This window comes from Drosophila sulfurigaster, chromosome 2L (assembly GCF_023558435.1).
Source record: "Drosophila sulfurigaster albostrigata strain 15112-1811.04 chromosome 2L, ASM2355843v2, whole genome shotgun sequence".
Lineage (NCBI taxonomy): Eukaryota > Metazoa > Arthropoda > Insecta > Diptera > Drosophilidae > Drosophila > Drosophila sulfurigaster.
This window is the reverse complement of record NC_084881.1, coordinates 518,932-535,028: the sequence shown is the minus strand read 5'-3', so window position 1 is coordinate 535,028 and position 16,097 is coordinate 518,932. Positions and strand designations below refer to the sequence as shown.

At 46.0% G+C, this 16,097-nt stretch overlaps 1 protein-coding gene across 1 annotated transcript; it reads right to left on the bottom strand.

Annotated features, from left to right (window-relative positions):
• Positions 1 to 234: 234 nt before the first annotated feature.
• Positions 235 to 516, bottom strand: LOC133850814 (elongation of very long chain fatty acids protein AAEL008004-like). The gene has a single exon (XM_062287023.1). It carries the CDS (start codon positions 514 to 516, stop codon positions 235 to 237), a length of 282 nt encoding a protein of 93 aa, XP_062143007.1.
• Between the last annotated feature and the right edge of the window lie 15,581 nt (positions 517 to 16,097).

The following is a 16,097-nucleotide window of genomic DNA, read 5'->3' as shown; positions in this document are numbered from 1 at the left end:
AACGCGGGTGACGGAAAGCCGATAGGCTGCTGCTAAGGATGCGCTGATTCGGCTGGTCGCAGTGCACGGGTCGATCAGAGCTTGCATCTCGAAGGTTTTACACCCGGTGTCGATCAGGATGTTGGCCGTCGGGAGGATGCTGACAGCCTTATACTGTAGCAAGGATGTGAGCGAAGTTGGAAACGTGGTTCAGGTTGGTCGTCACGTCGTCACTGACGACTGGGCATTCACGTATCACATCACGCCATGCAGTCCAATCCACACCATGAATCCCTTGGGATAATCGCATTCGCGGAACAGCCACTGGAACTGATGCGTTAGGATGGCCACGAATTGCAACATTTGGAAGGTGGTCAGGTACTTCTTCAACCAAATGAACTTCTGGTACTTGGGTCCCATGGCCGCAATCATGTAATAGAAGTACATTACAATGTGTACGAACGAGTTGAGTAGGGTAAAGAAGGTGCTGTGGTCGCCTGGTGCTACCTTGAGGCCCATCCACACGGAGAAGGCCATGCAACATGGAATGAAACAAGAGGAATTGATTATTACAGTAGCCTCTTTACAATGACACATGGAACAGTATAGTATAGGACAGCACAGGACGACGAATAGAGAAACGAAGTATGAGGTTTATCGTCCGTCAGTCCTTCTATCCTTCAGTTTGTCGACGGGTGTTCGGACCTTTGTGTCGGTGCTTATCTGGATTAAATGAATGATGAGGCAGATAAAAATCAGGAGTGGTGACCACCGCCTGGTGACCCAATCCAATGCAAACGGGCTTCCGGAATGGAAGAGTCACCCGATATCTGCCACATCGGCTACGTGAAGTTGTGTTTTCGCAGCTAACCAGCTTCGACGCAGAATCCTCCGACTCCCAAAAGTTGAAACTTAATCTATCGAGTTGATCGTCTACTTGGATGGCGACCCTCGTCGAAAACGCAGAGACAGTTGTCGACACATTCTGGGAGACGGGGCCGGTGAGAATCCAACCAAACACGGTTTCTTGCCCGAGGAGTGAGCCACAAATGTTTTGCCGGGAGCCGCTCAGGATGACTGACGGAAGCATATCCGCGCCAATTAAAATGTCAATCTGAGCACCTTTGCAGAAGTATGGATCTGCCAGTTCAATCGCTTGTGCCTTTCGGCACATGGAATGAAGGCAGCTTGTCTGCCAACTTTGGAATGACGAACGCTGAGGTCTCGATATAGAGCCTCGGCTTCGTTTGAGAACCAATGCTGAAGTTGCATAACTTCTACGGTTGGGCCGCAATTGCATGATGCATGGTTCAGCCCAGATACTTGGGCTTGCACGGATTGGAATGGCAACTTTATGCGCTGGAATAAACGCTCAGAAATGAAAGTCGTTTCGGACCCCGAGTCGATTAGTGCTCGTGCGGTGTATGTAGTACCCAAGTGGCATACATTGACAACAGCCGTGCGGAGAAGGATGTTCTGAGCGCTAATGGCAAAGTAATTTTGCACATTTGTTGCTCGGAGTGGACTGTATCGGTGAAGAGGAAGAGGCACCATTATGGGCCCTATCACCCCGATGAAGAAGAGTGTGGTGCCGCCCCTTGCATGTAAAGCAATTGTGCGCACTCGTACACTCTAGGAGTTGGTGACCTCTTAAAAAATAATTTTAAACAGAGGCTTTTCTGTTTACTGTAGGTCATCCGCTCATTGACCAACATCTGCAGGAAGCTTGGACAGACCCGGATAGGGTGATTTTTTTTTGAGCACAAGTCACACGATTGGCCTTTCTGTGTGACTCGGGCCTTGAAAGAGTTAAATCGCTTTGAACTCTGCTGTGGACGGGATGGTCCAGAGTTCTGCGGTGTTGCGTCCTCAACACCCTCGACTGTACGATAACGCTCGTTGAGGAACGTGGACATGTCCTGCCATGCGGCAGTCTTGGACTTATCCACCAGTGATTGCTCCCATAATGAGAGTGTAAGTTTGGGGAGCTTGGATGAGCAAAGAAAGACCAGGGTGCAGTCGGCAAAAGGACTAGAGACTGAAATGTCTGAGTGCTCAAGAGCGGTCAAGTGCCGCTGAATCGTGCCATGCAGCTCCTTAATCGCTAACCCCGACTCTTGCGAAACCGTGGACAGGTTGAAGAGTATTTTGAGCTGGCTCGTGATCAATAAGCGCTTGTTTTCAAAGCGCTCACAGATAACACACCAAGCCGACACGAAACCATCATTCGCAAGCGAAAACTTGGCAACGATCTCGTTGGCCTCATTTGCAGTTTTGGAATGCAGATGGAACAATTTCTCGACAGGAGTCAACCTTGGATTGTTGACGTAGATGGCCGTGAAAAGATCACGGAAGGTCGGCCACCGCAAGTAATCGCCACGGAATACTTCGGTGTCGACTGGAGGTAGCCGGCAGCCACTGATCAGAGTCAACAGCCGAGACGATCTAGCCATGTCCGTCTGTCCGTCCGTCCGTATGAAACACTGTGTTGATGCCAGATGACTGCAGGTGTGACCACTCAGGCCAGCTGACAGTGTGGTCGCGATCGAAAGTTATCGATAGCGACAAAGCTAGTATACTGTGCGTGTGACCGTGTCATATATATATATATATACAGTTGGTGCCGTCGCGACAAATGTTTATGTTTATGATATGATTTGTGGGAAAGAATTTGGAAGATAGGGGAATAATTATGAGTGTTACTGTATATATATATATATATATATATATATAGATATATATATATACAGTAATATATCCACCACCAGAATAATTTCTCGTACATGACAAACACTCATAATTATTATATATATATATATATATATATACAGTAATATATCCACCACCAGAATAATTTCTCGTACATGACAAACACTCATAATTATTCCCCTATCTTCCAAATTCTTTCCCACAAATCATATCATAAACATAAACATTTGTCGCGACGGCACCAACTGTCACAAACAAAAAGATCCTATTACATTGGCGATCGTGCCACTTCCAAAAAATCCAAAGTCCATTAAAATTTTCCATTTGCAACTTGAGGACTCAGCATTACTGCACTAACACAAACACAAAACATCACACGTATGTTAGCCCTAAGCCGTAATAAGAACTTTCATGTTAGAGCTCAGCATATTGTGAGTTTAGTTTTTAAAGACACTTTCCTCACTTAAGACGCGTAGCCCGCGAGCTTATAAATAAAAATAAAGTAGTCTATTAAGTAAACAAAAATAAATCCTTGTGTTTTATTTTTTTTACTGTTCGTGCACCGCGAACATTTAATTATACATATGTATATATATATATACATACATATACATACGACATATATACCACACACAACACACATACATACACGTACACTTCCATACACGACACTTACACACATATACACTCCGTATATGGTCCATACATACTGAAGTTATATACTCAAGTCCGGTATTACTCATATAATATATATATATTAGCACATACAGATACGTATACTGTTTCACATACATATACACTCTGTATATGTTCCTCATATATTGATATTCTACAATATATTCAAGTCCATTGGTGCATATAATATATATATATTATCACATACATACACGTACACTTCCGTACACGTTACATATACACTCCGTATATGCTCCTTAGACATTGAAATTATATATATACCAATCCATTATTACACATCCAAATATATTATCCATTTCCGTATATGTATATAAACAGCAGCAATCACACCGAGTAATAAAGATTCACGCTGCTGTTTGTGTTTTAGTTAAACATTTTTTGGTTTTTTCCAACAGCGATTTTGTTCCTCGTCTGTTTTCTTGTGTCGGCTTTGCTCACTATCCTGTGACAGCCGAAGTTCTTTTCCATTTGTGCTTGCTTTCGGCTGTCCGCTTTACCGTGAGTCTTTGTTGAGAAAAGACTCTAAGGTGACTGCTGAAGCATAGTATGTCCAAGAGCCAAAAGAGCGAAAAGGACTCAAAACACTCGTTAAAGCTTCCGACCACAGCTCGTCGCCTGTCGTCCGCTTCGCCCGCTCCTTCGGGGTCCAAATCCGCCACACCTGCCGCTCAACTCCGAATAAAAGTTGATCGTCCGTCGCCGTCTGCTTCTGCAAAGACTCCGCTGTTGCGTACATCTTCGACTGCTCTACGTAGTCAGGCAACTACCCGTTCCGTCCAAGTTAAATTTAGCAAAACCCGTGCGATGGCTCTCAGCAACTTCGTCGCCGTCTCTGACAGACTGGTGCAATTCGAGAGTCGGGTCAGAGGGCCTGCAGCCGAAGATGACAATGTACACACGTACGAAATCCGTCGTGACCGGCTGCAAGTCCTCTGGGACAATGTCGAAGCCGCTTATTCCACATGCGCTGATGCACTGCATCAAGACGGCGACAGTGAAGGCACACAGGCGATGGAGGCAAAATACGATCACTGCTATGCAGTGTACGAGCGGTGTTTCGCCCGTGTTAAGGGGCAAATTACCCAGGTTTCCGGGTCCAGCAGGAGTGAAGCATCCGTTCCGTGGGGATTACTTGCGGTGGCCGACTTTCCGTGACCTTTTCACGGCCATCTATGTCAACAATCCAAGGTTGACTCCGGTTGAGAAACTTTTCCATCTGAATTCGAAGACCGCAGATGAGGCCAACGAAATCGTAGCCAAATTTCCGCTGACAAACGATGGTTTCGCGTCAGCTTGGGGTGCTCCTTGCGAACGATTTGAAAACAAGCGCTTGTTAATAACAAGCCAGTTGAAGATCCTGTTTAACCTGGCCACGGTTACCCAAGAGTCGGGAGCAGCTATCAAGGAGCTGCAGAGTACGATTCAGCGTTGCTTGACCGCTCTTGAGCATTCAGACATGTCCGTCTGTAGCCCGTTCGCAGATTGCATCCTCGTTTTCCTCTGCTCGGCCAAACTCCCCAAGCTCACACTCTCGTTGTGGGAGCAATCTTTGGTGGACAAAGCGAGAATTCCCGCATGGCAGGACATGAGCACGTTCCTCAATGAGCGCTATCGTACGCTCGAAGCGATTGAGGACGTGAAACAGACGGCCAACCCACAGAACGCGACTGCAGGACCATCCCGTTCGCAGAATTCCAAGCGGGTCAACTCCTTTGAGGCCCGAGTCACTCCGAAAGGCAAATCGTGTGACTTGTGCTCAAAGGAGAATCACCCTGTCCGGGTGTGTCCGCGTTTTTTGCAAATGTCGGTCAATGAGAGAATGGCATACATCAAACAGAAAAGTCTCTGTCTAAACTGTTTCGCAAGAGGTCACCAACTCCGAGAGTGTACGAGTGCGCACAATTGCTTTACATGCAAAGGGCGGCACAACACTCTTCTCCATCGGGGTGACAGTGCCCAAAATGGTGCCTCTTCTTCTTCCAATATACAGTCCACTCCAAATCCAACGGCAACAAATGTGCAGAATTTCTTTGCCAATAATGCTCAGAATGTCCTTCTCGGCACGGCGGTCATCAATGTTTGCCACTTGGGCACTACATATACCGCACGTGCGCTAATTGATTCCGGGTCCGAAGCGACCTTCATTTCTGAGCGTTTGTTCCGACGGATTAAGTTGCATTTCCAGTCCCTGCGAGCCCAGGTATCCGGACTAAATCACGCAGTTGCGGCCCAATCGCAGAAGTTATGTCACTTCAGCATTGGTTCTCCGACGAGGCCGAGGCTCCATATCGAGACTTCGGCATTCGTAATTCCACAGTTGGCAGGCAAACTGCCCTCCTTCGATATGCCGCGAACTTTCCTAAAGGATCTACCAGCGATAGAACTGGCAGATCCACACTTCTACAAGAGCGCTCAGATGGATATGCTAATTGGCGCGGATATCCGCTTCCGTCGGTCATCTTGAGCGGCTCCCGGCCAAACATTTGTGGCTCACTCCTTGGGCAGGAAACCGTGTTTGGCTGGATTCTTACCGGCCCCGTCTCCCAGAGTATGTCGACAACTGTTTCTGCGTTTTCGACAAGAGTCGCCCTCCAAGCAGAAGAACAGCTCGACAGCCTACTTTCCAAATTTTGGGAGGTGGAGGATATTCCAGCGAAGCTGATAAAGGAGTCAGACTTCGTTTGCGAAGAAAACTTCGTTAAGACTACTTCTCGTAGCAAATGTGGCAGATATCGGGTGACTCTTCCATTCCGGAAGCCCGATGGCATTGAACTGGGTCATTCCAGATCTATAGCGCTGGCTCAATTCCTTAAGAACGAGAATCGTTTGTCAAGAAACGATTCTCTAAAGGAACAGTACAATGCCGTTCTCCAGGAGTACGTGGACTTGGGTCATATGACACCCATTTCGCCTCAGGCGATTGTCACGACTCCTAATTTCTACCTGCCTCACCACGCCGTGTTCAAACCAGATAGCACCACAACGAAGGTGCGGGTCGTTTTCAACGCATCTTGTCCATCCTCGAATGGCAAGAGTCTTCATTCAGGGCCCATTCTTCAATCGGATCTCACGTTGCAGATCCTCAGATGGCGATACTATCGATATGTGTTCAATGCGGACATAACGAAGATGTATCGCCAAATCCTCATGGACTCAAAGCACACACCGTTCCAACGAATTCTGTTCCGCATGTCGGACGGTGAGATCCGTGACTTTGAATTGAACACAGTGACATTCGGTGTCAACTGTGCGCCTTTCCTGGCTCTACGAGTCCTCCAGCAACTTGCTGATGACATACGCTTGGAGTATCCTCTCGCAAGCCGAGTCATTTCAAACAACATGTACGTGGACGACGTCCTAGCGGGGACACACACAAGAGAAGAGGCCATCCGGACCATTGCGGAAGTGTGTGCAGCCCTGGGACAGCGCTGGCTTCCCGCTGAGGAAGTGGACTTCGAACCATAAGAGCGTACTGAAGGACATTCCCAAGGACCATCTACTTCGAGAAGATTTCCTCGAACTCGAAGACTCCAGTACGGCGAAAACTCTAGGCATCAGGTGCTCACGATGACGAGTTCTTCTTCATGCCACCAGAAGTTGCCCATCAGGACTCCTATACGAAGAGGGAAGTGCTCTCGCAAATCGCTAAGCTTTTCGACCCAGCCGGGTGACTGGCCCCTTTCGTTATCCGAGCCAAGATCTTCATGCAGGAGATCTGGCTGAGAACGCTCGAATGGGACGAGCATCTACCCACGGATCTTTCACTCCAATGGAAGGAGTACCTCCAGAGCTATCCTGCTCTGGGAAAGATCCGGGATTCCAAGATGGGTCCAATTCCAGACACGAGTGAAGCTCCAGTACCACGGATTCTGTGATGCATCAGAAAGGGCGTACGGAGCAGCGATCTATGTCCGTGTGGAGACGGCGAACAAGGTTTTCACACATCTCCTTACTGCGAAGACAAAGGTGGCTCCTGTCAAGTCTCTCTCAGTGCCACATCTGGAGCTTTGTGACGCAGTCCTGTTGGCTGAGTTATCTGCAGCCCTCCTCCTGAATCTGCCAGCAGAAAGTTTCCAGACTTTCTTTTGGACCGACTCAACAATTGTTCTCGCCTGGTTGAACAAGCCACCCTGCCGATGGACAACCTTTGTGGCCAATCGTGTGGCCAAGATTGTCCAAGCCAGCGACGCCAAGAACTGGTCGCATGTGCGATCCGAGCACAATCCGGCAGATCTTGCAAGCCGTGGTGTCCTGCCACAAGAATTGATTCGTAATCCTTTGTGGTGGCATGGACCAGAGTGGCTTCATCTCCCGTCGGATCAATGGCCAACATCTCCAAGTCCCATTCCGGAGACTCTGCTGGAGCAGCGGGTTAAGTGCAACGTCGCTAAGTTACCTCCGACTCCCGACTTCCTGAGCAAGTTCTCTGAGTTTGGCAGGGCACTGCGCACGTCCGCCTATGTTCTCCGATTCATCGATAGGAGTCGGAAGTTGGTAGTTCCAAGCTCTACCGTGGTCCAGGCGGATGAGCTGTCACGGATCCAAGAGCGGCTAATCGTCATGGCTCAACGACACACTTTTCCACAAGAATACCAATGTCTGCAGTCCAAGAAGCAGGTTCCTTCCTCAAGTTCAATCCGAAACTTGAACCCTTTCCTCGATGGCAAGGGGATTCTACGGGCCTGTAGGCGTCTGAGGGCGTCCCACTCGCTGCGTTACGATGAGAGTCATCCAATCATCCTCTCGTATTCCTCGTCCTTTGCACGACTACTGGTTCGTTTCACCCATCGTATATCCTTACATGGGGGTAACCAAGTCGTCATGCGGCTGATCCGTTCCAGATTCTGGATTCCAAAATTGAAGGTCCTCGTTAAATCCACCATCAACTCCTGCAAGGTTTGCGTCATCTACAGGAAGAGATTGCAGGCCCAAATGATGGGGGACTTGCCCAAGGAAAGGGCGTCCTACTCGAGAACTTTCACGCACACTGGAGTCGACTTCGCCGGCCCATTCGAAATAAAGAATTACACTGGCCGAGCCTGCCTCATCACCAAAGGGTATGTCTGCGTCTTCGTGTGCTTCAGCACGAAGGCGATCCACTTGGAGGCAACATCGGATCTCACGACGGAGAAATTCCTGGCCGCATTCTCCCGTTTCATCGCACGGCGCGGGTGTCCACACCAAATGTACTCGGACAACGGGAAAACCTTCGTTGGAGCTGACAAGGTGATCTCCAACGACTTCTTGGAAGCGACGAGGGAGTGCATCATCGCACAACACGCCCACAAGAGCCTATCCTGACACTTCAACCCGCCGGGCGCCCCGCATATGGGTGGATTATGGGAAGCCGGCGTAAAGAGTTTTAAGGCGACATCCACCTCGAAATATACGTTCGAAGAGTTGTCCACTCTTCTCGCTAAGATCGAAGCCTGCCTGAATTCGAGGCCGATTTCCCCTATGTCCGAGGATCCGTCGGATTTACTAGCGCTCACTCCTGGCCATTTCCTCATAGGTGGCACTCTTATTTCGGTGTTGGAACCACCAATTAACCAACCGGCCACCTCCATCCTCAATCGATGGCAGCGACTGAAGGCTCCTCACCAACAATTTTGTTTCCGTTGGAAAGATGAGTACCTGAAGGAGCTGCACAAACGGACGAAATGGCAATGCCCTACCCGGAACCTTCGGATCGGTGACATGGTCGTCATAAAGGAAGACAACCTCCCCTCGAACGAGTGGCGCCTAGGATGGGTGCTGACGACGTGTCCAGGCACCGACGCCAAGGTCCGAGTGGTAGATGTGCTCACGGCGCGGGGTACCATCCGAAGACCCGTTGCCAAACTTATTCTACTCCCGATGGACAGCAAGACTGACCCCTCCACGTCAGAAGGACTGAAGGACGAATAACATCCTATCCTGTACTCTTATTCGTCGTCCTGTGTTGTCCTATGCTGTCCTGTTCCGTGTGTCATTGACACTGCAAAGAGGCTATTACAATAATCGTTTGTTTCTTTTTTTTGTTTTCATTTCATGTAGTATGCCATCACACACATCCACCCACCAGAACCGCCCCGCTGGCACCAACTCGTTCCGGTGTCGCGTGTGCCGTGGGATCCACCCACTCCGGAGGTGTCAGCGATTCCTGAGGCTGACAGCGGAGAAACGGTTGAGAGCAGTACTCATTAACAAGTACTGCTCTAACTGTCTGGCCCACCAACACTCCGGGCAATCCTGCCGCAGCGCGGGAAGGTGCAGGGTGTGTCGGGGGGGGACCACCACACACTGCTGCACTTCAAGGAGGCACGCAGCGCTCACCCCAACCGTCAGCGACGAGGCGATGACCAACCGGTCTCCACCCGGTCCCGAACCCCAACAAGGCCACGCTCGCCAAGGCCGCGCTCGCCACGGCCACGCTCGCCACAGTCACGCTCCCGCTCGCCGTCACCCCATCGACCGGCCTCGCCGACGTCCGAGGAGGCCTTTCCAACGTCGCTCGCATCCTTGTTGCAGGACAAGGCTGTGAGCATACTTCCGGCGGTTAACATCCTGATCGACACCGGATGCAAGACATTCGAGATGCGAGCGCTGATCGACCCGTGCGCGGCGACCAGCCGTATCAGCGCATCTTTGGCAACGGCCTACCGGCTATCCGTCACCCGCGTTGGTACGGAAGGCGTCTGCACGGCGATCATCTGCTCGCGGACATCCGAGTTCCGTCGAAAGGTGCTGCTGCAGGTGGACTCGCAACTCTGCTGCCGCACCCCCCTCCGACCCGTCGATGGCGAGAACTTGGAGCAGTTCCGCAGCATCACGCTCGCCGACGAACGCTGGTTCCAGCCATCGATGGTGTCCACCTTGGGTTGGATTCTGTCCGGTCCATTTGGACAAGGGGGGGGAGGATGTTGATGCCAGATGACTGCAGGTGTGACCACTCAGACCAGCTGACAGTGTGGTCGCGATCGAAAGTTATCGATAGCGACAAAGCTAGTATACTGTGCGTGTGACCGTGTCATACGCACAGACACACTGTTCTTGGTTTCCTCTGAAGATGGTCACCCTGCCCTTTTTAGTGCTTTTTTTTCTTCTCCGCTTTATCATATGTATGTTTTCAAATCGACTCAAGCAGCACATGTACTTTTTTCAAGTGAAATAAATACCATACAAAGTTACAAGTTCTACTAATTACAAAAAGTAAAGGTGTTATTATTTAATCCAACGTCGCCCCCCTACACACACTGGATCTCAGAGACTATAACAGATAGAGCTATAATTTTTTATAATTATATAATTTTCGACAGCATTTGTTATGTTTGTACGCAGATCAAATTTGTTTCAAATTTTTACCACGCCCACTTCCGTCCACGCAAATCAAAAAAATCGAATCGAATAATTTAAAAGCTAGAGTTGGTATATACAATAATTACTGTAGTAGTTATGATTCCTGAAAATTTGGTTGCGATCAGATAAAAATGGTGGAAGTTATTAAAGAAATACTTTTGTATGGGCAAAAACGCCTACTTACTAGGGGTCTTAGTTGATTTGGCCGACAATCTGGCACATTGTGCCGTCTATGGTATATTTTTAAAGGTGTACTACATCGATATACCAAACATACCATTTGGTATATTTGTAGTATTTTTTGTATTTTCGGTATATTTTGAAAATGATACCGCAATATTTTGCCTTTATTAAAAATGGGTATCGGGTATCTCACAGTCGAGCACACTCGACTGTAACTTTCTTACTTGTTTTTAAGATAAAATTTTGGTACATACAATACAAGCTATAGTAATTGTGATTTCCGAAAATGTTGTTGCTATATTGTGCCGTCTATGGTATATTTTAAATGTGGTACTATATCGATATCTATATATATTAAATAAATCCTATAAAGTTTGACCACTTATAAATCAAGAACGGCAGAACAGATTTGAGTGAAATTTGGTAGGGAGATAGCTTAGAGACAGGAGACTGCTATAGGATACTATTTATCCCGTTCGACAGCGCGAATTTTACTCCACCGACATGGCTGCACTTAAAGTAGGCTGCAGTAGAGTAAGTAGGCTTTGAGCCATAAGTATCATATTATATTACGATATTTATTATATTTATTAATACATTTACATTTATTTTACACTTAGCAATGCCGCGAGCAAGACGATCGAATCTTAAATAATGAGAAAAATTAAATATAAATAAATAAATAAAATAATGAATGGTTGAGTAAGAGATCAATTTTAGCGGAAAGAATTGTAAAATCGGCATAATTTTAAAAATCGGAAACATTTTGGAAAATAAAATAAATGTAAAAATGGGCATAATTTTGGAAATTGAAATAATTGTAAAATCAGCAAATTTTGGATATTAAAAAAAATCTAAAAATCGGCATAATTTTGGAAATTGAAAAAAATGTAAAAATGGGCAAACATTTGAAAAAAGAAGAAATCGGTAAAATTTGGAAATTGAAAAAATTGTAAAATCGGGAAAATTTTGAAAATTGAATAAATTGTAAGATCGGCAAAAATTTGAAAATTGAAAAAAATTGTAAAATCTTCAAATTTTGGAAATTAAAAAAAGTAAAAATCGGAAAAATTTTGGAAACTCATAAAAAATGTAAAAATCTGCCACAAATGTTTTGCCGGGAGCCGCTCAGGATGACTGACGGAAGCATATCCGCGCCAATTAAAATGTCAATCTGAGCACCTTTGCAGAAGTATGGATCTGCCAGTTCAATCGCTTGTGCCTTTCGGCACATGGAATGAAGGCAGCTTGTCTGCCAACTTTGGAATGACGAACGCTGAGGTCTCGATATAGAGCCTCGGCTTCGTTTGAGAACCAATGCTGAAGTTGCATAACTTCTACGGTTGGGCCGCAATTGCATAATGCATGGTTCAGCCCAGATACTTGGGCTTGCACGGATTGGAATGGCAACTTTATGTGCTGGAATAAACGCTCAGAAATGAAAGTCGTTTCGGACCCCGAGTCGATTAGTGCTCGTGCGGTGTATGTAGTACCCAAGTGGCATACATTGACAACCGCCGTGCGGAGAAGGATGTTCTGAGCGTTAATGGCAAAGTAATTTTGTACATTTATTGCTCGGAGTGGACTGTATCGGTGAAGAGGAAGAGGCACCATTATGGGCCCTATTACCCCGGTGAAGAAGAGTGTGGTGCCGCCCCTTGCATGTGAAGCAATTGTGCGCACTCGTACACTCTAGGAGTTGGTGACCTCTTAAAAAATAATTTTAAACAGAAGCTTTTCTGTTTAATGTAGGTCATCTGCTCATTGACCAACATCTGCAGGAAGCTTGGACAGACCCGGACAGGGTGATTTTTTTTTGAGCACAAGTCACACGATTGGCCTTTCTGTGTGACTCGGGCCTTGAAAGAGTTAAATCGCTTTGAACTCTACTGTGGACGGGATGGTCCAGAGTTCTGCGAGTTGAAAATTTGCCTCACGTCCTCAACACCCTCGACTGTACGATAACGCTCGTTGAGGAACGTGGACATGTCCTGCCATGCGGCAGCCTTGGACTTATCCACCAGTGATTGCTCCCATAATGAGAGTGTAAGTTTGGGGAGCTTGGATGAGCAAAGAAAGACCAGGATGCAGTCGGCAAAAGGACTAGAGACTGAAATGTCTGAGTGCTCAAGAGCGGTCTAGTGCCGCTGAATCGTGCCATGCAGCTCCTTAATCGCTAACCCCGACTCTTGCGAAACCGTGGACAGGTTGAAGAGTATTTTGAGCTGGCTCGTGATCAATAAGCGCTTGTTTTCAAAGCGCTCACAGATAACACACCAAGCCGACACGAAACCATCATTCGCAAGCGGAAACTTGGCAACGATCTCGTTGGCCTCATCTGCAGTTTTGGAATGCAGATGGAACAATTTCTCGACAGGAGTCAACCTTGGATTGTTGACGTAGATGGCCGTGAAAAGATCACGGAAGGTCGGCCACCGCAAGTAATCGCCACGGAATACTTCGGTGTTGACTGGAGGTAGCCGGCAGCCTCCTGACTGACCCGGAAACTTGGGTAATTTGCCCCCCTTCACACGGGCAACACACCGCTCATACACTGCATAGCAGTGCACTATGGGCAAAAAGTCACAAATTTCGCCATTTTTACCATTTTTGAAGGTAGAAACATGAAACTTTGTACATATACCTAAAAAAAGATAGAATTTCGGATTTTTTTTCAATTGGACCACGCCTTCCTTCCCGCCCACTTTACCATGAGGTTATAATTTTCGATTTGTATACCCGCTAAACATAGGGTAGAAGGGTATTATAACTTTGTGCCGGCAGGAAATGTATGTAACAGGTAGAAGGAAACATATCCGACCCTATAAAGTATATATATTCTTGATCAGAGTCAACAGCCGAGACGATCTAGCCATGTGCGTCTGTCCGTCCGTCCGTCCGTATGAAACACTGGATCTCAGAGACTATAACAGATAGAGCTATAATTTTTTATAATTATATTATTTTCGACAGCATTTGTTATGTTTGTACGCAGATCAAATTTGTTTCAAATTTTTACCACGCCCACTTCCGTCCACGCAAATAAAAAAAAAAAACGTGTAGTAAGCGTAATTTTAAAGCTAGAGTTGGTATATACAATACGAATTTTGGTATATACAATAATTACTATATTAGTTATGATTCCTTTGGCTGACAATCTGGTATATGGTGCCGTCTATGGTGTATTTTGAATGCGGTACTATATCGATATACCACATATACCATTTGGTATATTTTTAGTATTTTTACAGTGTATTTGGTATATTTTGAGAAAAATACCGCAAAATATATTGCATTTATTCAAAATGGGTAGCGGTTATTTCACAGTCGAGTATACTCGACTGTAGCTTTCTAACTTGTTACTATACTAATTGTGGTGTGCGAGATCGAGTCCCGGTCGGACTACTTTTTTTAATGCGATTTGTATTTTTTCATTCCCTTTCAAGCTTACTGAAAGAAGTAAGAAGCACACTCGACTATAGCTTTCTAACTTGTTTTGTTGTACAATTAATATGCGAATTGATAGCTCTTTGGACCTGGGGTACAAACTTATACCATTTCGTTGAATCTTTGGCAGACAATTTGGAGACTACTGACAAAATGGACCTGTTAATCCGCTCGAGTTGCCCATTACCTCGAGGAACGTCTGTAGTAGTAAGAACATGTTCAACTCCATTTGATTCGGCATATTCTTTAAACGAAGCCGATGTGAACGCTGCTCCTCTCTCAATTATCATTCGGCACGGGTTCCCAAAAGTAGTAGTCTTCAGATGCAGTTGGCTTCACTGCGTACAGCCACACGAACTTAGAAAACCCATTAATAACGGCAAGGATAAATTTGTATTGTTTGGCTGATGAATCCATTGGTCTCAAACGATCTAGGTGAAGCGTATGCAATTGTTTATCTCCTTTCTCGATACAGTTGAGGTAACCATCCTGTTTGCTCAGCTTCTTGTTGGTTATTATGCAAGGTATACCAGCATTAATAACCTATGCCACTTTATACTTCAAATGTGGGATCCAAAACTGCTGCTGTATTTCATGAATTGTCTTTTGTACAACAAAATGACCAACAGCATGAGCCTCATTAATTACTTTGTGTTCCATTAACTTAGGAACAGCAAAGAGATTATTTCCATCGACTGTCTTATACAAAATACCTCCTTTCATTTTAGTTCCGCGAATAGCTTTCATGCTTGAATCCCTTTCCTGAGCGACCTTAAACTTTCCTATGGTGTAGACATTATATGCGTACCGGCTTAAGCAATCAACATGCTTCATACGTTCTCCAGGTCTGTGCTCTATCTTGAAATTAAAGTCTTCCATGTAGAGTATCCATTTTGTAACTTCGCGAGGAATATTTTTCTTTACAACAGTTTGGGTAAACGCTGCATTATCCGTCAGCAATTTAAATTTTATGCTTTCTAAATATCTTTACAGCCTGCAGCTTTTCAAGTACATCGTCCATCACAGGTACGGGGAAGCAGTCCTTTAATACCATTCTATTAAGTTGGCGGAAATCAACACAGATTCTGTATGTAGCATCTTTTTTTGATGTTGATTTTCGGACGCTGCCTTCTTCTAACCAGCTCTTGCTTCTGACTGGGTTGTTGACTAAATGGCGCAATCTGCCCATCAGGTAGAATTTTGAGCTTAACGGGGCATTCGGTTCTCGGCTCGACTGGGCGGTATTCCCGAATCAGCGACTCAATGAGCGGTTTGTACTACATTTATATCAACTTTGTTTCAACGATATTATAAATACTCATCTGATTAAGCATGATCATCCTGAGCTGACGACGAAGAAAAGGTAAATCCATTTTCATTCAGGGCAAAATGAAACTTCGACACAAAATCGTATCCAACCAGCGCATAAAATTCAATCTTGCTGTCTGGTACCACAATGAACTTTTGAAGCGAGTGAACATCGTCTACAGTTACGGCTCCTTAGAATTCGCCCAATGGAATTGTGTTGACTTTTCCCAAATCACGCAGAACAGAAGTACATTTATTGAGGTTCACTGCAGGCAAGCGTTTATAAACGGAGTAATTCATAATAGACACATCGGCCCCTGTATCAACCAGGCATGATATCTCAACGTCGTTTAGTTTTATAATTTGTATTCGCCAATCTGATTTAACAACTTGAACGGCTTTTATAGCATTGGGGCAATTTGAAGAGTTATGTCCGT

Excerpts from the sequence above, each read along its gene's own strand:
- LOC133850814 (XM_062287023.1), bottom strand. The coding sequence starts at position 516 with ATGGCCTTCTCCGTGTGGATGGGCCTCAAGGTAGCACCAGGCGACCAC.